The sequence below is a fragment of the Diprion similis genome, chromosome 13 (assembly GCF_021155765.1).
Source record: "Diprion similis isolate iyDipSimi1 chromosome 13, iyDipSimi1.1, whole genome shotgun sequence".
Taxonomy (NCBI): domain Eukaryota; kingdom Metazoa; phylum Arthropoda; class Insecta; order Hymenoptera; family Diprionidae; genus Diprion; species Diprion similis.
Genome location: NC_060117.1, coordinates 4,124,331 through 4,147,083, shown reverse-complemented (window position 1 = coordinate 4,147,083; position 22,753 = coordinate 4,124,331). Strand labels below are relative to the sequence as shown.

The window sequence follows — 22,753 nt, the reverse complement described above, 5'->3', positions numbered from 1 at the left end:
AAATCAAGGGACAGTTTAGGCCTCTAAGAACAACACCAGCCACTGTGATGAGGTGATGAACCTCTTGAAATGATTTCAGGTACCTAATGAACAGCATGAAAATGAACTACGTTAAAGCCTGGAAGAGTTCAACGATGGTCTGGAACTTGTCGGGAGGCATTTTAATTAGTGAAACAGTGCTTTCCTCGGGGGAAAACAAACGGTCCTAGTCGTGACGTGAGGGCAGTATCTAAAAGCAAAAAAGCTCGCCACATAGATGGAAATTCTCGTATGTCCATTAAGTTTTCAACACATGGGACTTGGGCTGTCCCTAAGGTACTTTCGCGTCCTTCTCACACTCTTTACTAATTTAGCGAGACCAGGTTCGTCTGGACACGTTCACCCCTCTCTCAATCTCTCTCTCTCTCTCTCTCTATATATATACATATATATGGATACATCTTTTCCCTTCTTCCCCATTACAGAAGAAACACTTCCTTTGCAGGATCATTCGATTTCCTGTCATGCACTTGCAAATTCCGCTCACCAAAGCTCTTTAAGCGAGACAACGTCCTCCACCCGCTGTGTGAACTCGAAACTTGTCGGCTCCTGAAGTCGGAAAACGGTTTTCGCTTACCTGAGCTTCCGCAGTTCAGCCTCCGCAAGTGTCTTGAACATTATAACAACTCGGAAACAGAGCCCCGAAACACGTATTCCGGGCCTCGCTGTTCATCCGTGATCCAAAGTTTCTGATCCCTCTTCCTGGCTCGGGTAGTCAACACCTTCTGTGCTGAATGTGCTCTTGATTGGGCACAAAAGTTAACGGATGAAACGATCTTTCAGCTCCGTTAACCTGAAGCTTAGATCGGTGAGCAGACATTCAGAATTCTACGATTTTTACAAGCAGTCTTATTTTTAGTACGACAATGCCGGTAAAATTTCTAACGTATCATCAGAATGCAATTTATACAGGGTGTCCATTTCGATAAAAATATGCTCCAATATATCGAAAACTAGGCATTGCAATGAGCTATGTTTCCTGCAGAAGTTGTCGTACTTGGAAGGAGACATCCGATGAGCATCCCAGTTTCTAGATCTGGGGCCTCTGCTGGGCCCGTTGAGGCCCAACTTTTGTTTTTCAAATAGAACTTCCCACTGTTTATGGCATTTCCTTATTTCTCATTAAAAAGTGAGTAAATTTTACTTCCAGTCATTTTTTTGGTTCTCGTCTTCGAAACGGCCCAAAACATTATTCGAAGTTTTCTCGTGAAAAAAGTGGCAGCACGTCAATATTTGCGAGGAATTTTAAAATGAAAACGAGTTCTCACTCACTTTTCATTCGGAAATAAGAAAATGAAGTAAAGAATAGGAGGTTCCGTTTGGAACACGAAAGTTTGAGCCTGAATGGTCCCAGCGGAAACCTCAGGCCCAAAAACAGAAAAAAAAATTCAATTTTTATCGAAAATATTTTTCAATTTAATGCTTAGTTTTCGATATATTTAAGGATATTTAAAAAATGGGACACCCTGTGTACATTCACGAATGCTCACGGAACGTATTACGTTATTTAAGAGTATCAAAATCACGTTACATCTGATCTGAGGCAATGATGGAAAATTGAAAAATGGACGGTATCGAAAAATTTCTGTCAGCTTTAGCAGATAATGATAGTTCTGGATTTAGTTCCAAATCCCGCGACCAGAGAGCGTGTTAAAAACTTTCCAACAAAACTGAAAAAGAGTTTTGCAGGAATAGAAAAAAAAAAAAAAAAAAAAAGAAAAAGTTATTCAAAAATAAAATTCTCGCACAATAAAGAGTTACGTAAAAGAAAAGATTTTATCGAAAAACTTTCTCTCATTTCTGTAAAATTGTTTCTTTAATTTTCTTAAAAAAAAAACTTTTTCTCGCGCCCTCCGGCGGTAGAAATCGGAATTAAATCCAAAACCGCCATATTACATTTACCAGCTTTGTTATCTTTCGTTTTAACGAAAGTCAAGCATTTTCAACTAATTATTTTCCACCGCTCGAACCCCTATAGTATAAACTATTTCAAATATTAAATAAATACTTTCAACGATTACCGAACAATGGAAAATGATGCTGCGATTTTTACGTACATCATCGGAAAAGCAGACGCGCGCGATATTCGACAGCTTAAAATTCAACCAACCAGCCAGACCGGCCGGCAAATGGTTTTTCGAATAATGTTATACATTCGCTGAAACATGAGTGAAGTCGTGATGGTGGTGGGCGCGAGTTATATGGGCTACCCCCCTCCTCCCCCTTCCCCTCTCCCTCCACCAACCCCCTACCCCGTGGAAGTTTAAAAGCGTTGTAGAGCGTGTCGTAGAAGCTCGTATATACATATCTACACCCTCATCGGGGGCAAACACGGAACTTCCGAATCCAGAACCTGGGCCTCGTCACATCCGCCATTATGTTCGTATATAATTATTTTGAAACTACGTTAAGCGTACTTACATCTGTGTGTGTGTACGTGTGTGTGCTTGGATGTATCTGCTGCACTTTGCCACAAGGCTTATACCTTCAGGCCTGTATTATACTGCAAAGTCTTCCAGGTGAAGACTTTTCGGAGTTGCGTGATGTACCGTCAAGTTTTACGTTACGTGTGACTTTGCTTTCTACATGTGTGTGTTTGTGTTTGTTTGTTTACTTGTTGGGAATCGCGTAAGCGAAGAACGTATTGCATCATTGTGTGGGAAATTTATTGTTGAATAGAAGCTGAATTATGTCTTTAGGAAAAATTAGCATTTCAAAAAGTAGTAGAATTAGAAGAAAATATAAAAACGAGCAGGAAAAACAGTTTTTTTTTTTTTTTTAGACAGTTTTAGTTGGAATAAAAAAGCTAGAGTCTGTCGGTTTGTATGAAAAATTTACTGAAAATGACAGGAATTGGCAGTTGAATGAAAAAGTTTTGAAAGAAAATTAGGAGAAAAGTAATTGTTGGAAGAAGAAAAAAATTTGGAAAATTTCTTAGAAATCAGTATAAAAAGTGAGAAAAATATTATCGTTTATTTAGAAAATAGGAATAAGGAGGAAAAATATTAAAAATTGATGTATATTCGGTATAACCGGAAGTTTGAATTGAACGTGATTTTTTTCATGCTCATCATTCGGTTCTAGAATTCTGTAAGTTTCGATTTTTGTAAAAATTTGTTCTTTGGATTCTAGGGGTTTGAAAACGTTGAAGAATTCGTTGAAGTTAGAAAACTCTTCTCGCATCACGAGATGTGGTGAAAAGTGAAAATGGAAAAACGTTTTTAACATAACATCGGAAAAATGATATAACTCAAAACTAAAAGCTGCGCGGTGAAAATGAATGGAAAAGTGAAGAGAAAATCTAGCGACGAACGACGTGGTGGCACGAGAAAAAGGTTTGAGAGAGTGAAAAAAAAAGAAAACAAGAAAAGAGGAGAGGAGAGAATCGCGACAAGGTGCAAAACAGCGCGGCATTCCTCGGGTTTCCGGTTTCCACGGTTCCTGCATCGTCCAGGGTTTCACCCTGCGTTATAATACACGGGTTTCCAGGCATCCGGGTTCCAGTTTCTCCAGAGGGTCCATCGAGTCCCACTTCACGACCCCCGTTTAGCCCGACAATGGGTGTAGAATTACGTCCAGCGCGTGCCAGGTGTCGATAATTCTGTAGAGAATTTAACCAACAGGTTTTTGACGCGCGGTTTTACCGGAAGCCCGATGGAAGCAGGAAGTTATCAAAACAACTGAACCCTTTGGCGCCTTAATTTTGTTTGCTCGGTCGAGTGAGAGGAGGATCAGAAACACTGTTCTGCAGCGAAATTCTACTTCAAACAAAAATATTATCGAAATTAAGGTATAGAATTGCCGAATCTAGATCAGATTTCCATTTTTTTTTTTTTTTTTTTATTGTACAAGACTTAGAATTTGTCATTTTTAGGAGATTTTTTTTTTTTTTTTTTTTTAAGAAAATGAAAACGCTTAAAGCAATTCTTCAGTTAAAGGGATTTATTATTTATAGTTTGAGGAAGATTTTCAAAAATTTTCATTGAAATTAATGACAAAATGGCGGAATGACGGATATCGTTTGTTACTTGTGTCCGTCATGCCGGCATTTTGTCGTTAATTTATAAATGAAATTTTTTTAACATCTTCCTTTTTGAAAAAAAAAAAAAAAAAAAAAAAACCAATTTTGATAACAATTCGGTGAAATTTTGTCGCTAACAACAATTAAAATCATAAAAAATCGATGAGTAGCAAAAGTGTGATAATATTTTTCAACAATCGGATACTGGCGAAAGTATTTTAAAGATATAAACAAATTTTAATTGTTTCAATTTTCAATAGTTTCTGTTTTTTTTTTTTTGGCTCTTTGACTCAGAATGGAAGAAAAATGGGACTATAAAAATGAATAAATGCAATTTGAAAATTGCTGAAAAATTTTCCGACTTATGTTTATTACAATTTCAATTCTCTTCTCTTTTTTGGATTCTTCCTTCGATTTTGTAATTTTTCGGTCACCCTGTGTTTACTTTCTTTATAAATTTTCAAATTTTATCACATCGATCAATCGATCCTGAAACATCAATTCTATCGTTTTCACAAATACCTTTATTATTTCTTTCTCTTTTTCTTTCTCGATTTTTCATCGTTATTTATATGACGTCATTTCCTCTCAATCCCTCGCGTGATTTAATTCTAACATCTATTCTTCTATTTCAGGGTATTAATTTTTTCCTAACAATCTTTTCTTTCAAACGTTACCTACAAACTTTCTCAAGCACGCCTGATTCAATCTTCAATCTTAAAAACATACCCAAATGGGAGAGTATTTTTTTTTTTTTTTTTATTGAAAAACTTTTCTTCCTCTTCCACAATAATATCGCCTGACGTTTGTTAAAACAATGAAAACTCACCGCTTAACTAAGCAAAAAGCTTGAGGCCATTGCTAATTACGTTCAAATCGTGGCGAAATTACTTCCAGCATCCAAGAAAAATTTTGAACATAATTAATCACTGGTGCCAACATAAAATCAGTAAAACTCCAACGAAACTTTTGTGTACCTAAATATTCTATCAATGAGGCACGTGTGTAAAAGACTGAAAATCGAACGAGTGGGAAAAAAAAAAATAATTTGTTACCAACAAAGTGAGTAATGAATATTTTCTTCATTCAATTTCGCCCCCCCCCCCCCCCAAAAAAAAAAAGAGAAAAAAAATTGCCTAATCCAAGTGTTATTTAAAGTTTTTGGAAAGAATGTTTGTCCCCGTATCGCCGGTTACTTTGTTTTTTTCGACAGTTAAACATTTCTCTCAACAATATTTCGGAGACAGACACCTTTAATAAGCCTCGCTGCTGCTCTGTTCTTATTTTAAACAATTCTCCGGAAGCTGCGTGGACCAGAAAAAAAATTCACCGAAGCGAGCCGATGACCGAATCTTCATTAGCGGAACGCCCGGCTCCAATTAGCTACCGTACCGCGTTGTTTAGAATAATGGTAACAAAAAAAAACAAAAAAAAAAACAAATAAACAAATTGAAAAAAAAAAAAAAAAATTCTGTAAAGTGAAAAAAGAAAAAAAAAAAAAAAATCCACCTTTTTTCCTCCATTAATTTTTCTCTCGATATTCCAGATCGTTAAATTTGAGCGATTGGTGATCATTAAGGATAACGAGTAATGACAGGCGGCTAACCACCCACGCTCAGTATCTCTCTCTCTCTCTCTCTCTCTCTTTTCTCTCTTTCTCTCTCCAGTCATACCTTCGCCTCGATACCTGCCGCTGCTGTAACGGTTATATCTTGAAGAGAAGCTGCCGCCTCCAACGGAGCTCTTGTACCCACTTATCTCAACGATATCTGGGCGAGCTCATCTCTCTCTTTTTCGTTTTAAGTTTTTTCTTCTCTTCTTTTAGCAGGATAGAACCACGCGGAGAAGACAGAAGGAGGAGCCCCCTCCAGACTGGGGGAGAGAAATAAAAGAAACGATGAGAAAAGAGCTCGGATGAATTGCTTATCCCGATTCTTTCGCTCGGACTCAATGAAATCGACTTCTAATCAAATCCAAATTTAAAAGTGATTCGCGAATTCTCGCCTCGTTTTTATCCTCTCATTCATCTAACGAAAATGAAATAATTCGTTCACTTTTTCGAAATGCAAAGCAAGGATTTTGATTCGTTTTGGGTTTTTTTTTTTTTTCTGGGGATCTGGCAATTTGATTGAAAACAGCATTTCGAAACAACGCTTTACGCGTAAGTTGGAAAATAATATTGTTATCATTATTGTATCAAATTGTTGCCCAAAAATAAAGAGAGGAAAAAAAAAATTAATAACAAACAATTGTACGGATAAAAAATGAAAAAATGTGAATCAATTTAGACAATTTATAACCGAGTTTGACTAAATAGAGTTTAATCTCACGGTGAAATTGTGTTAATAATAATTAAACCCCATAAGCTTTTCACATTTTTTCTTTATGTCTATATATATATATATACTGTATTAATATTATTATAATTATTGTTGTTGTTTTTTGTATTATTTTCGTTTTTTATTATGTGTGTGTTTTTTTTTTCTTCTCTTTATTTTTACCACGGTGTCAGGTTACCTCGTAATTTTCATAATAAAAAACAAATTAACTAATTAATTTACGGAAGTTACTAGAGAGAGAGAGAGAGAGAGAGATTGAGAGAGAGAGAGAGAGAGAGGGGGTAGAGGTTGGCAGAGGCAGGGAAAGCATATTAAAGCACACATACCGTAAGCTATGCGCAACAGCACGCAGCTATTCAAAACACGGTTCAAACTAACGCCGAGTGTATATATTATACGCATACTTCAAAATACATAAGAAATTCCTTGTGAACTTGGGCTAAGTCTGGTTCCCGTCATTTCTGATTTTGTTTAAAAAAAAAATTTCCACAATTGTCCCAACTTTAAAAGAGTGCCTTAAATTTTTTTAAATTTTTTTAGTCGACCCGTTGATTATTTATAAATATTTAGAGCGAAACGGGCCGAGTATTTTCGATTTTGTTAACACCTGCAAATTCTTTTTTTTTTTCTGTTTTTTTGCTATCAACTAAAATATCGTTCAAAAGGTCTAAAAATTTCGAAAAAAAAATCTCAAAACTCTTATTAAAATGTTTGCAGTAGAGAATCAAAGTTTTAAGAATTTTTGGGAATGTTAGTTAAGCGATGTTCTAAGCGATCAAAAAAATTCATGGTACTGAACAGAAATAGAAAAACGAATTCGGTCCGTCACGGAAACGTTTAGAATAGAAACTGAAGTTTGAAAGAATTATTGTAGAATTTTTGAAACGTTAGTTTTCAAATTGCTTTCAATTTTTATCGATAATCAACCGATATATTGAATGAAAAATGTGAAATAAAATTCAGAGTACCGTTTCAGAGATTTGAGACGGTTGAATAAAATTTCTTGAACAAAATAAAACTTCGTTAGAGTCAGAAGTTGGTCGGTTTTGCATGGAATTTCCCATATATTCAGGGGTAAACGTATATTTTATTCAATTTTATCATTTAATTTGTCCGCTGTGTTGCACCGGCTTTTACAGAATCGCAAAGAGAAGCTGTATTCACAGAAAATCGTTATAAGTGTGTCTGTGAAAAACCAACCAACCTGCAGGCGAGAGAGAGAGAAAGAGAGAGAGAGAGAGAGATAAAGAGACTCACCAGAGTACAGCTTACATTCTATTTTTACATTAATTAGTCAAATGCAATTATATTACGGTAGATCCACTCGCCGCAGTTGTTTCAGGTTTATGCCGTCCCACAGCGCTGTCACCAAAAACTCGGTTGACCAAGAAATAAGAATAAGAGTAACAAGAACGAGAGTAAAATTTGAGTAAAAGGAACAGCAGTGGTAAAAAAATTGATAACAACAGAAATGGTTTCAAATTTGTTAACGATGGAAGAAAGGAAATAATTACGCGCTACGTTTCTTTTTTTCTTTCTTTCTTTGTCTAATTTTTTCTATTTACGTGAATGTGTGTAGTAGAAAATAAAGAGAGAACAAAAAAAAAAAAAAAAAAAAAAAAAAGAAGAAAAAAGAAAAATGGTTAACAGGAAAAAAAGTTTATCCAAAGTTTGAGTGATTTTCAAAGTACGTTTACTATTTGCTTATCTATTTATTTGTTCATTTGTTTATTTCTTTATTTACGAAGACCAACGGGAACAAATGTTCTTTTTTCAAAGAAGGTTTGAACAATATTTTGATAAAAAATTAATAACAAAAAGTAGGAATCAATGACTCAAACAGACGTTTAAACGTCGTAAGATTTGAACAGATTTTTAAATCGTACGCAGTGTTGTTGCAAAGACTTTTTAATCTGCCAATTGTTGCATAACAGATGAGATTATTCGTAGAAAAGTTCTGATCGATTAAAACTCTCTGGTTTTTAGCATCGTACATTATTATTATCATTATTATTATTTTAATAACTAGTTATTTTAGAATAAATTTAAAAGTTCCTTGATCTGAAGCGTTATCAAAATGTTATTCTCATTTCTTATTCGCAAATTATTATCAATCAGTCGTTGAATATAAAACGAGGCTAAAGTATAGGTATATATAGCCTTTAAGTATGGGAAAATCAAGGCTGGTTAAAATACTTTTTAAGGACACGCACAATGCAGCATAAAGTAGGTAACTTACCTAAAATATGAAGGAACGAAGTAACGTCGCGTCGGCGTCGGCGTCGCGGGGACGCGGAGGGCTTTGATTAACGATTGGATTAAGGCATTGTTGCGGCAGCGCGATATGAAGTTGGGAGCCCCTGATCGCTAATAATGATCAACTGTATGATTTATTAACCGAAGTGTATACGCCATGTATACGTTGGCGCAAGGGAGTCGCCCTGGGCCCTTAATGAAAATATACGAAGTACGTATGTACATACATACGTATCCCGTGTCTATAAGCGTACATACAGGGTGTCCCAAGAGTAACGAGACGACCGGAAATTTCCTCAGGTGAGATATTTTCCAAAGAGATCAATATCAGCTTCTGTTCGCAGTGGTATCAACACCTAGTTAAGGTGCTTATGAAGACCCATTGTACACCTCGAAAACGCGGGGATGCAAAACTCCTATACCGCTTAAGCGATCAGAGTGAAACTTGGGCAGTTAATGCCTTGCTTTGGCAAAAAGTGAAGCGTCTTTTTACTTTTTCAAAATTGTGAAAAAAATTTTACAGATTGATTACCACCCACAGAAATTGGCCAAATTTTCACAGTTGCACTGAATGGATCGAACTATCCTGTATGATGCCACTCGGCGGTGATGAAACACACATTTTGAGCCCAGTCCCATGAGATTTGATGGTGAAATAACGAAATGGCAGCTGATCTGATTTTCGATTATGAAGAACACCGAAATCTCATTTTGGTGACATTTGTCGGTAATTTTTTACCGACATTACACGTATACATTACCGGCATGCACGTAATGTCGGTAACAAATGTCGCTAAAATGAGGTTTCGGTGTTCATCATACTCGAAAATCAGATCAGCTGCCATTTCGTCATTTCACCATCAAATCTCATGGGACTGGGCTCAAAATGTATGTTTCATCACCGCCGAGTCGCATCATACAGGATAGTTCGATCCATTCAGTGCAACTGTGAAAATTTGGCCACTTTCTGTCCGTAGTATCCAATCTGTAAATTTTTTTTCCACATTTTGAAAAAGTAAAAAGACGCTCCACTTTTGCCAAAATAAGGCATCAACTGCCCAAGTTGCACTCTGATCGCTAAAGCGGTATAGAAGTTTTGCTTCCTCGCGTTTTCGAGGTGTACAACGCTTCTTTATAAGCACCTTAACGTTTAAGGTGTTAGTCTGGTAACTTGGGTTGGAAAATCGATAATTTTTTGCTGACTTATTTCGAAAGTAAGATATATTGAGAGTCATTGTAAAAATTTTATACGGAAATTCGAAATATCAATCAAATTATAATGAATATTTGAACACGTCTCGCTAAATTCTACGACAACTTCCGGATCTCAAAGGCGGAAAACGACACGGCAAAGGCTTCTAAAGTAGCCAGAATAAGTCGCAGGGCAGAAAAAGTTGCTGAGAATAATGCCTACGAAGAAATTGAAGACACATTACACGCCCGGGGCACAGACGATTGATGTAAGTACGATTTTTTTTATACTGTTCTTGAAACTTTAAACGCGTTTTTCTCGAAAGAACGTTTTTACAGTTGGCCCGGGGGGTAAAAAATTTTCTATCCAACCGATTGGACTGAAATTAGAACATGTTATTCTACTCGTCAATAGCTCTTGCAGGAATTAGGATCTTTTTTTTCGTCCCTAAATTTTCATTTTACAGCCCGATTTCCACTAAAAAAGTCACTTTATCTTTGAAGTCCATCATTTTCTTATTTCTCAACAAAATTCTTTAATCCTACTTCTAACCAAAATGACAAGCTTATAGAACAATAATCAGTTTCATTTTTCTTCTTTTACTTTTTAAAAAACATCTTTATCGTACAATCTTAGATACCATTATTAATGTATCAAAAAATCAAATCGATCGAATTTTATTTCCCTCCTGAAAAAAAAATTACCTTAATTGATCACAGAGTTACCTTCAAGGTCATAATGTACCTACGACCTAAGTACATATTTGAACATAAAATTTGGTGCTCTACTAATTGCGGATGTCAAAAAAGGAGGTTTCCAATGTTTCCATGAATAAAAAAAAAATCGGTCCACCTTGAAACAACCTTAAATGTCCTTATAAGGGTCAGGATCAAGGTCACCATTGATTTCCTCGTTGCAAGTTACCGCAGGAACGACCTTGACCTCTTTGAAAAAAAATATCTTATACTTAAGGAAATATTCAGGCGTCTCGTTACTTTTGCAACACCCTGTATATATTTTCATACACGTATAATACACCCTCTCTTATAAACGCGCCTGATTTATCATATTCGATATTTTCCCTCTCCTTTAATTTTTCTCTTCTCTTTTCATTTCTTTTACTTATACTTTTTCTTTTTCTTTTCTACCTTATTCTTCAATATTTTTTACTGTTTTTCTTTTCATCGATCCTCGCATATAACCCCGGATGCACTCCCTCTATGTAATCATAATTCATCCGATCTCTTGACTTCCTCTCGTTCGTATTGTTGTTATTATTATTATTATTATTATTAATAATATTTCATTGATAGCTTATTCATTGTTTAATTAATTATTTATCAGAAACTACCGGAATTTCGGGAATTTTTTCTTTATTCATTCAAATTCTGAGGGTTCTTTCGATTTATTCGTTCACTCGTTAAAGCGACGCCTTTTCAAGGAGATGGATTTGTAAACACGGTCACCCTAAGTGCATCCACTGAATGTGTATCATTTGTATCGACTAATCCTGAGAAATTTATTTCACCTACAAACCGTTAGGATAATTGATGGATTTAGAATCCTTCCAAATATTAAGGTGAATTTACCCCCTTCACCCCCCCACCCCCTGGTCCTTTCCCTAATCTCTACCACCATCGAAACATTTGTTTGCTAATTATTAGAGGTAGAGTAAATTTTAAATTTTGTTACAATTTTTTTTTTTGAGAAAAAAAAAAAAAAAAAAAAAAAACAGTCGACGGAAGTTAGAAAAATTGAAATTATATTGAAAAAATAATCTTAGAAGTGGTCAGTTTTGAGACTTTATTCCGCGATCAGTTCGGGGTGTTTAAAATTATTCTAACTGCTGTTAAATTGAAGATAAATTTTTTCGCAAGCTTCACACAAACTTCAGCAAAATCGAATTATCGACGAATTTTTCCGCTGATATGTGGAAAAAAATTTTCTCCATTTAAAAATTTAATAAATTAAGAATTAAATACGAGAATACATGCATCATATCTTACAGTAAAATATTAATGATAATAATAATAATAATAATAATACAGGACCCTTTTCGATCTTCATTAATTATATGTATATCGATTTCCACTTGGTAAACTCCCAAAGGATGAATAACCTCTGGCATTCGTGATATCAACTGAATATACTCAGCTAATGCATATATGTAGAAAATATAAACGTTTTTCCATCGATTTCCAGCCTGAACTTTTATTTATCCATTAGATGTTTTTTTGTGTTTTTTTTTTGTTGTAAAGGATAAAAAAAAATTCCCTCAACGATCGGTCATTAGATAAGTAATGAATTTCGTCATAATTTTTATTGTTATTCTTTATTATTTTCAGATAGAAAAAGAAAAGAAATTGGGAGAAAAAATTCGATTCCATTAGATCGATTTTTTAAAATTTTTATCGTTTTTCGTTTTATCCAGTGTTTTGTAAAATAAAATTAATTAACAAATCGATCATTGGAAAGAAAAAATCTTATTCTTTATATCAATGATTGTAGTCAGATTACGAAATGAAAGATAACAATAATAAAAAAAAAAAGAAATTTAAAAATGTTAAAAAAAATAATATTCTTACAAGGATTATGACAGAATAATTAACATTGCTTACTTAAATTTCATAAAAGTGTAATGATATTCTGATAAAGGTGAATCAAATTTTGAATATCAGTCTTGCGATACAAGTTTTGTTATTACGTTTAGTCATATATATATATCACGTCCTCGATGGTTCTTTTGTATTATCAAATTTTCTACGAATTGACCTACGTCGACGACCTTCCCTTTATTCTCCAAGTGTAGTATGTAAGCCCCCTTAAGAATCGTCGCGTTATGTTGTTGTTTTCATTGGTCGGTAGGACGTGAATGTGAGAAGTTAAGGCAACGAAAACGAGAGGCTTTAGGCTGACCGTTAGGGTGGCGCAAAAAAACCGACTACGTTTTTTTCGATTCTTGTGTGGCAAAAGGTTAATTTTTGATGTTTTAAGAGCCAACTCCAAAGGCCAGTTCAAAAAAATATTTTTAAGAGGTCACTCCACATTTTTTAAAACGTCAGAAATCGTCAGAAATCGATTTTTTTTTTAAATTTTTGATCTCGTAACGGTAGAATTTTCTAGACAAAAATAAAAATAAGTTTCTGAAAGTTTCAGTTCAAAATTTGAATTTTGAAAGGTCGCTGATAATTTTTTTTTCAATTTTTTCGTGCATTTCTTTAGATCTTTTCGAGCGACCTTTTAATATGCATATTAAAATTGAGTGAATTTTTTTTCTTTAATTTAGTAAGAAAGAATCGATAACAATACACCACGACATGAATTAAAAATCAAACAAAATACTGAATATATAATTTTTGTCATTTAATTTTTTGACGATTATTGACATTTTAAGAAATTTGGATTCGTTATCGGTGACCTAAAATAACGTTCGACTCTTAATTTCCATCAAAATCTAAATAATTTTAGACTAGATAGAGACTTGAGACTCGTGATTAGTGCCCCAAAAAACCTCACGGTACCAATTTTCATTCAAATCCATTCATCCATTCTCAAGATATAATTATTACTCGACTTTTTGGAATCTTGTTATTAAAATAACTGAAAAAGTCCTCGACCGATCAAAGCCAAAATCGAATCAGTTCTAAGTTTAAAAAATCCACGTCGATTCAGACCAAAATCATCGAAAGTCAATCAATCAAATTTGAAATATCGTTGGACAAAAAAATCAATCAGAACAGACAGAAGTCCATCCAAAAGTGATCTCTAGATCTTGAAACGTCGAGATCCAATAAAAACTCGACTTTTCATTTTCAGAATGACAACAATAACCTCTTATCTTCTCCAAAAAAAAAACGTAGAAACGGGAATCTAATCAGCAAACAAACGCGGAGCTATTTCGCGACAGAACCCAGCCAGACGAGTGCACGAATGGTCCAAAGGCGGGCGTCGGCTTCGGGGTTGAATCGGGCGTCGCGACGCTGGACGGGGACGCCGAGAACTAGCGAGTCCGAGGCGCCGCGGCGCCGTACTTCAGTGTCGAGTCCGCGTTCGCCGAGAGCGCACACGCGTATCTCTTCTATCTCGTCTGAGTGCGGTTCCGATTCTATTATCAGTTCTCTATTGTCACTCCCCGTGTGTGAAACTACAGTGATACGTGCGTAAAACTTTGCTGCAACCGGTCGACGAAGTATATAATAAACCGGAAATAAAAACGTGGTAATAAATTGGTGAATTTTGAAAATTTAGTATCACACGAAATAGAATTTTTTCTTTTTTTTTTGTTACGTTTTCTATTTTCATTTATTTATTTACTCAACGTTTATTTATTTTTTTTTTTTTTGTTTACTTCATCGATCTTAGAATTTGATTTTCAATTCCGGTTTTTTTTTTTTTTTTTTTTTTTTTTGTTTCTTTTCTTTTTTTCTCTCTTTTATCCACAGTCGTGTCAAATTAGTTTGAATTTGAGATCGGTTCACGTAATTCAACGTGTTACTTTATTAACGATATGATCGTTGCTTATTTTTTTTGTTTTTTTGTTTTTTTTTGACAGTTGGAATGATTTGAAATATTCGGGAGAGCGGTTTGTTGATTGATCAACAACGAGAGTGATATATACATGTTGTTGATCGCGAGTATTTGCAACTCGGACAATTGTAAAATTATAGTTAAATAAAGTGAGGTGTAGAATATTGTAATTTTACGATTAATCCTACACACGTCGGGAACGTGTAAAGTTTTCACAATAACGCAATAATTGACGGATAACAATAACAACGATATTCAAAAATTTATCGAATAAAAAATTGTGTACTTATTTATTTATTTATTTATTTATTATTATTATTTATTTATTTATTTTTTTCATATATATCACGTGCAGGATAAAATTATCCAGATGTGAGATATAATCGTTGATTCGATTATCGAAAAGTGAAATTTATATTCTTTTTAAAATTTTATTTATTTATCGAAGTTCGTTGTTTTTCCGGTTTCTCATTTAACTGGATATATATGTATAATAAATAATAAAACTGTTAATATAATTTCGTGAAATCGTGCGCAAATGAGATAAAAAATGAAAAAGGAAAAGAAAAGAAAAATTGACACACGCTGACGTCTTGTGAAAATGGATTTATAAACAAAAAAAAAACAGTGAAATTGTTTCGATTCACCGTGCTTAAACGATTTTGAATTTCCCGCGGTTCTCTCTAATACCGAGAGCGGAGATTTTGGCGGGTATTTCGAAGCCTTCGAAGTTTGAAATTCTATCCTTAAAAAAGTTGAGAGAGTGGTGAAATTTTTGAAAGGCCTTAGGCGGCTCGTAAATCGGCTTTATTATTGTTTGTTAAGTGGTTTTTCTGCCGGGCTTGAGAAAATGAAACTGCGAGAGTAATTCGCTGCAGTTCTGATTACTGCTGGTGAAGTCTGAGCTCCGTCTGACGTGAACTGAGCTTCACTACTGCGAGTAGAAAAGCTCTTAAACTTGAACGTCGCGCTAATTGCTAGAAGACTAACAATAAAATAATTCCTTGGTTGTTTTGAAAGGTTGGCTGTGGACTTCTAACACGGAAATTCGATTCTCGTCTTGATCACTTTTTTCACCCAATTTTAAACAGAACTGAGGGGAAAAAAAAAGTGGAAATGTATAAAAATCAGTGCGACTGATGCAAGCGGAATTCTTTTTTTCTTGTGTAAATGTAATTCTATGATTATAAATTTCTGTAAGAGGTTTTGCGGGTTGAATAATTGTAACAGAATAGGAAGAGAAAAAAAAAGTATGGAAAAACCTTTTTTCTGTTTTCGGAATATAAGTTTAATTTATCTTAATATTTATCAACAAAAAATCGATGCACTGTGAAAATTTGACTACATTAACAGAGTAGGAGAAGAATTAAGATTAAAAAAAAAAAAAAAAAAAAAAAAAAAGTTAAAAGTCAGTTTTCAATGAATCCTGCGAGTCATTGAACAGCAAATCAGTATTTAACTTGATGGGGGAATATCGATTTTGACTTTTTAAATTATTCGTTAAAAAAAATTGTAGCATCTCCTGCGGCGAAAGGGGAAAAACATTTGAAAAAACTGGAGTTGAAAAAATTTTTAAGGCTTTGGAAAATTTGCAATTCCAAAAACTTTTATTTTTTTCATCGTAGTTTTTTTTTGTCTTCATTTAATTCCTCAGTTAAAGTGGAAAAAATTTGAAACAAAATCAAACCGCTAATGAAGATTTGTTCCGAAAGTTCAGTAATCGACGATATTGTGACTTTGAAGCGAAGTGATTTTTTATTCATCGTCCAAGTGTGCCAATCGATATATATATATATGCACCCTGGTATTAACCGAGTTTCAACTCACTGCATCATATATTGTATATACTGTGGTGCAAATTTTATGTAAATTGGGTGCATTACAATCCAATTGCGAATATTAATTGAAATCTGCACAAAATTTTTGATACTTCATAATGTAACGTGATTTTAATTGGATGAATCCTATTTTCTTTGAATTGATTCTGAACTCTTTTTTTTTTTTTTTTTTTTTTTTACCTTAAATTAAACAAATTTGTTGAAATTTTCACAAATAATATATTTGGTTGATAGAATCTTACATCGTCTATTTATTACAACGAATCATTCAAGAAGACAGAAAATTTTTGGTAAAAAGAGTTTTGAGTGAATTTAATTGATTCAAAATTTTTTAATTTATTTCGATTTATTGGTAAATAAAATTTCACTCACTCGATATTCCGAATTAAGTTTAAAAGCTGTCTGTAACCGAAAAATTGCAGGATTTACCTACAATTCATGCGAATGTTATAGATTTTGGAAAAACGTATTCGGGAATGATTGAATATTAAATTTTCATCACTGATCGAAATTTTTGTTTTTCTCTAACAATAATCGATTCGAACGAAACTCTGCGGGGAATATACTTCGATTCGATATTTGTCGTCAGAAATTTGTTTAAATTATCGTGTCTCGAATTGATAAATACAAGAAAATAGAACTTAACGATTTTTTTTTTTTGTAAGACTCTGATTCGAGTTTGGACGTCTCTCACCCCTCAAAGCTTGCGTGTTATCTCTCTCTCTCTCTCTCTCTCTTTCTCTCTGTTCCCCGATATTTCGTCTCTCTCGAAATCTCATCGCGCGTCAGCGTTTAATTTGGGTTAAGCTAGGTCGGGAATGAATTGTTTGAAAGTGACGGGGCGAGGATCCGTTAATCAAGTAATACGAAACTAAGACCGGGACTTTCACGGCTCCTGAATATTCCGACAACAACTAACAGCCAGCAGCCGCATCCCTTATACATACATATATATATATATATATATATATATATATATATATATATATATATATATATATATATGTATATATAACTGAGCAAAACCGCGCGGCTTCTCGATAATTAAATTAAATTTGCGAATTAAAGTGATTGAACTTCGACTTTTAACCCACGACGCAGAATTTTATCTCGCAATCGTCTTTCTTCTTATCGTTATAATCTGACTAAATCCTTAATTCGTATTTTCATTATTCGCAAAAACTTGATTTATAATCGTCTTGTAAGTAGTTTGTAGATCTTTCTTGTTTATATTACAGATAATATCGTTTTTTTTTTTTTTTGTTTTTTTTTGTTAAACAAATCGGCAACGATCTTTAAAACTATTAATTCTTGGAGGGTGAAAAGTTTCTTAGCGAATAATACGTGACAATGAAAACAGAAGAATAGAATTAAGAATCTAAGATCGAGAATGATAAAGAATTTGGAATCGATCCCGAGAGGTTAAAGTTTTTAAAATGATTTCTGGGGGGTGGTGGTTTATAGTTTGGGTCGTGAAAATCAGCGAAGACGACGAATTTTACAGGGAAAGAAAAAGGACGATAAAGATGGTACGAAGGGTGAAAAAAAGTTGAGGGATTGGGAAACCAAACATGGCCGGAACCGTTGAAACAAACAAACAAACAAACAGACAAAAAGGAAGAAATAAATAAAACGGTAAACAATGTGAAAAAGGAGGATGAAGAAGAATGTATAGAAACACGAAAATACGCGAAGCTATAGCAATTAATCATTCAGAGCTTTCATTTAATTATGTCCATGGCTCTATACATATATATATATATATATATATATATGGAAGAGAAGAGAAGACAAGAGAAGAGAGAGAGAAAGCGAGCCAACGTGGCAAGGAGGTGGAGGGTGTCAGGGGGTGGAAAAGAGCGGGTAATAAGGGGCGTGAAAGTCCGCGTCAAAAGTTCATCAATCAGCGACGATAAAACCTGTCAAGTAGAATATAAAAAGGACAACATGAGGGAAAAAGGGAGAGAGAGAGAGAGAGAGAGAGAGAGAGAGAGAGGGAGGGAGGCAAATGAAAAGAAAAAAGTAACGGACGATAGAAGAGACAAAAATTTTTTGGGGGAAAAATGAAAGAAATTTTGAAATTCGAATCGAAACGAAGTGAAGAAATAATTAAATAAATAAATGAATGTCGAATTCGTCGCCATTTTACTCCAGCAATTTTCCATCCTGCAATGGCGAACGGAGCTCAATATCCTTCGGTAAATCCCTCTTTATTTTCTCTATTTATCTCTTTCTACCCTTTGGAGAGATTCCACGAGTCATTACCTTCGTATTCACTACCGTAAAGCTCGGACCGACCTTCCCCATGAGGCTAAAACCCTCTTACGGTACCGAACGAAGGAACGCGAACTGGGAGGAACGAACTTGCGGATTTCACGTTGGTCAGAAAAGTTTGAAACTTCTCTCTTTGGCACCGCGGTTTTTTTTATCTGCGTTTCTGTTTTTTTTTTCTTTTTTTTTTTTTTTTTTTTTTTTTGAAAAAGAAAAAAAAACCGGAAGTAGGGAAGATAGGAAATCGAGGATCGATGGTGCAGCGTGTGTCAGTTTTTTTTTTTTTGTTTTCCTAGAACTCGAGCAAGACTTTTGGGTTCGATTTTTGAAGTTTGTTTTGAAAGTTTAAAAAATTTTATACTTTCTTCCTCGTTGCGGACGAATTTCAAAGTATTTGAAACGAAGATTTTGCGACGGTTGCGATTTTTTTTTTTTTTTTTCTCAAAGAATGGTTGAAACTTTTTTGAAATCTTTTTACACTCAGGATTGAATCTGTTTTTTTTTTTTTTTTTTTTCTTTTTTTGGCTATTTTAGTTTCTCAAGAGATCTCTGATTTTCTCGTGTCTACTAATTTAAAATCAAAATTTTACATCGATCGTATAGATTATAAAAATATTTTTTAAAAATTACAGGAATAACAAAAACAGTCCGACAAGCAGGAAGTGAATTCAAAAAGGGTCGAATAATAAATAATCTAAAACACACGTCGTGTACATGATGAGTGAATATCGTGATTTAAATCAGCTTCGTCAGCGACGTCGACGCTGAGTTTAAAAATATCATCGATCAGTCTAGATCCGAGTATAACAAACAACCGTGAGATTTTTCGCGTTCGAATGATATAACAAGTGTTGATAAAATTCAAAACTAAAAACCAAGATCAAGCACAGAGCTTGAGTTGAAAATTGAATGTGGTGATACGTAGGCCTAACGTGATAAATAAAAAAAAAAAAAAGTGACAAACCTGTGAACGATCAAGAAAAGGAACCAATATGAGGTGCTTGGTGGTGCAGACGGTACTGATTACAGCAGCAGCTTTAACGAGCGTTCGAGGACAAGGTCAGTTTCAAATTCTTTAACCTTCACACCCTGGTTAATATGTATATATATATATATATATATATATATATATATATATATATATATATGTATATATGTATATTAGGGTGGCGCAAAAAAACCGACTATTTGTTTTTTTTGAGTCTCGTGTGACAAAATGTTAATTTTTGATGTTTCAAGAGCCCACTCCAAAGGACAGCTCAAAAAAAAAAATTTTAAGAGGTAGCTCAAAATTTTTTTAAATGTCAAATATCGTCAAAAAATTGAATTAAAAAAATTATATTTTTAGTATTTTGTTTGATTTTTAATTCATGTCGTGGTATATTGTTATCGATTCTTTCTTACTAAATTGAAGATAAAAAATGTATGAAATTTTAATATGAATATTTAAAGGTCGCTCGAAAAAATCTAAAGAAATGCAACAAAAAATTGAAAAAAAATTATGAGCGACCTTTCAAAATTCAAAATTTTGAACTGAAACTTTCGGAAACTTATTTTTTTTTTTTGTCTATAAAATTCTACCGTAACAAGAAAATTTTTTTTTTTTTAAAATCGATTTTTTACGATTTCTGACGTTTTAAAAACTGCGGAGGGGCCTCTTAAAAATTTTTTTTTGAACTGTCCTTCTGAGTGGGCTGTTAAAACATCAAAAACTAACATTTTCTCACACGAGACTAGAAAAAAAAAAATTGTTGGTTTTTTTGCGCCATCCTAATATATATAATATATATATATATGTATATGACCTACGTACACTCCTTGACCTTTCGGATATGGCCCGAAATTTTTTATACGATTCATCTCACTTTAAAAAGCACTAGTTTTTTTTTTTATTTCAAAATTTTTTCGACACGGTTAGAATTTTCTACAATTTTTCAAATCCATTTTGATTGATCGATGCGATTTAAAAGTCTGACAAAATTTTGAAAAATCGTGTGTCAGATATAAAAATTTTCAAGCTCTGAGCCGGAGTAGCGAGATTTTTTAGATTCCTTAGCACCATTTTACGATTTGCAATTTTTTTTTATCAGCAAAATGAAGAGGAAAAAAAAAAAATTTCTTGCGAATAATCTGAACAAAATTCTCAACAACCCGGTGTGAAATATGAAAATATTTCAGAAACTATCCACAGTAAAAGGGCTGCCGCTTCTAATATTTTCGAAGTTTTTCGAAAGGTTTTCGGAAGAAGCTTTGAAAACAGTGAGAAGAAAAAAAAAATCTTTCCACTCCGGGTCTAAGCTTAAAAATTTTGACATCCAACGCACGATTTTTCAGAATTTTTGTCAGATTTTCTAAATTATCTCGATCAATAATAAGGTTTTAGAAATTCGAACCGTGTAAAAAATGAAATGAAAAAAAAAAAAAAAAAAAAAAAACTAGTCCTTTTCGAAGTGAGAAGAATCGTATAAAAAATTGCGATCCAAATCCAAAAAGTCACGGAGTGTACGTAGGTCGAAATTAGCTGAACCGTCCCATAAATTTAATATATTCAAATACGCATATGAAGTTCATGTGGTGTGCACATAACCCATAGCCATGCCCTTTGACCGATGATTACACGCTTAATTGACCACCGCGTTTATCTGTGTCATTAGACACTCGACGTGCAGTGAACACGTCAGATTCGTCAACGTCGAGGATATTCGAGTTTCATTTACTGTGCCATGTGGCATATTATAGGCATTATAATGAACATGGGAAATTCCATGGGAACCCATAGAGTGAGGTTTGACCCTCGCCATTTCTGATTTTGTTTGAAACTTCTTCCGCAATTTTTCCAATTCTGAAACAGTAGCATGAATTGTTTAAAAAATTTTTTTACTCACCTGCTCGATTATTTATCAATATTTAAAGTGATTTTGAAAAGGACCGTACTCGAAATTTTCAAAAACTGTATTTTTTTATTCGAAGGGTTTCAAGACTGGGCCAAAGATAGGATGTTTTTGTTCATTTTTTTTTTTTTTTTTTTTTTTTTTTTTTTATTTCACCTTTTGGATACGAACTTCTAACCGAAATACGGAAATTGGAGGAATTTTTTAACCGGATTCAATTTTTCATATCACCGAATTAAATATTTACTCAAGTTCGAAAATAATACGTTATCAATTATTCGAAAGTATGCGAAACTTAGTGAATTACTTGGACAAGTTAGTCCAAACAAGTATTTCGATTTGTCGGACGTTGATTTTTATTCTTAGCTAAGATAATTATTATCGTTGACTGATCAACTTTTTAGGAATCTATGATAATCCGCTGACAATAATTCTGTGAAGTGAATGTAATAAAATTTGTTCTAAATGCAAGATCGAATCTGAAAGGCCAATAAAAATTCGTTCGCTTGTTGATTTTTTACATTTTTAGATTTAGCTGTTAAAAATCAGTTGATCAGCTAACTTTGGCTGGCTAAACATGTTTATCGGCTAACTATTTTAGCCGACTAATTGTTTCTAACTGGTAACTAGCTTGAACGATCTGAATATTATCGAAAATTTTCGTCTAACAATTCATAAAAATCACGAAAACCATAGATGTTAAAAAATCTGGACACCCTTTTTCTCCGGAAGTATTGATTTTTCGAACTTCTATCGAAGAGAACTTTTCATCGGGAGGACACGACGTATTTTAACACAAAAAAAAAAAAAAAAAATTCAGCTAATTTCTATAATAATTTTGCAGGTTACCTTCATTTTCATATTCAATCAAGACTAAGTCTAAACACTCAGTAAGTGTTCGAGCATCGTTTTAACGGTGAGATTTTGAGAGTCAATAGGAGAATTGCTTGTCACTAGCATCGACATCCAACGCAGTTGGATCCATGATAGCTAGAGATGATTTATAAGTATATACATATATATATAGTTTGTAAGTAAATATAGCTGCAAAGCGTTGAGCGTTGAGCATTCACCAGTTGCCTCGAGTAAATCTTGAAATCCGATTAAGGAAATTTGTAAAATACGGTCTGAGCTTGCGGCTCAGAATAGCGACTAGCTGTTGAGCGGAATCTTCCTGTTTGCGGTAAAGAGAGAAAGAGAGAGAGAGAGAGAGAGCGATTGGCCAGTCAGCTGTTTTTGCGTCTCGTTCTCGAGCTGATTATGTTATCCCCAAAGTCTCAACGTTTGATAGGGAATTTATTTTGTTTTTACCCCGGGTTTTAAATTCTTCAGGCGTTGAATTCGACGAAAGCTCGTCGTCCAATTTTTACACTGTGCAG

The 22,753-nt window shown here is 33.9% G+C and overlaps 1 protein-coding gene across 1 annotated transcript in view; it reads left to right on the top strand.

Annotated features, from left to right (window-relative positions):
• Positions 1-19,348: 19,348 nt before the first annotated feature.
• The window catches only part of LOC124414143 (synaptogenesis protein syg-2-like), a 244,172-nt gene continuing 240,767 nt past the window's right edge, over positions 19,349-22,753 (top strand). Inside the window, exon 1 of the mRNA XM_046895088.1 lies at positions 19,349-19,542. Within this exon, the coding sequence (XP_046751044.1) occupies positions 19,476-19,542 (67 nt within the window). The 5' untranslated portion in view covers positions 19,349-19,475. The remainder of the gene's footprint in view (positions 19,543-22,753) is intronic.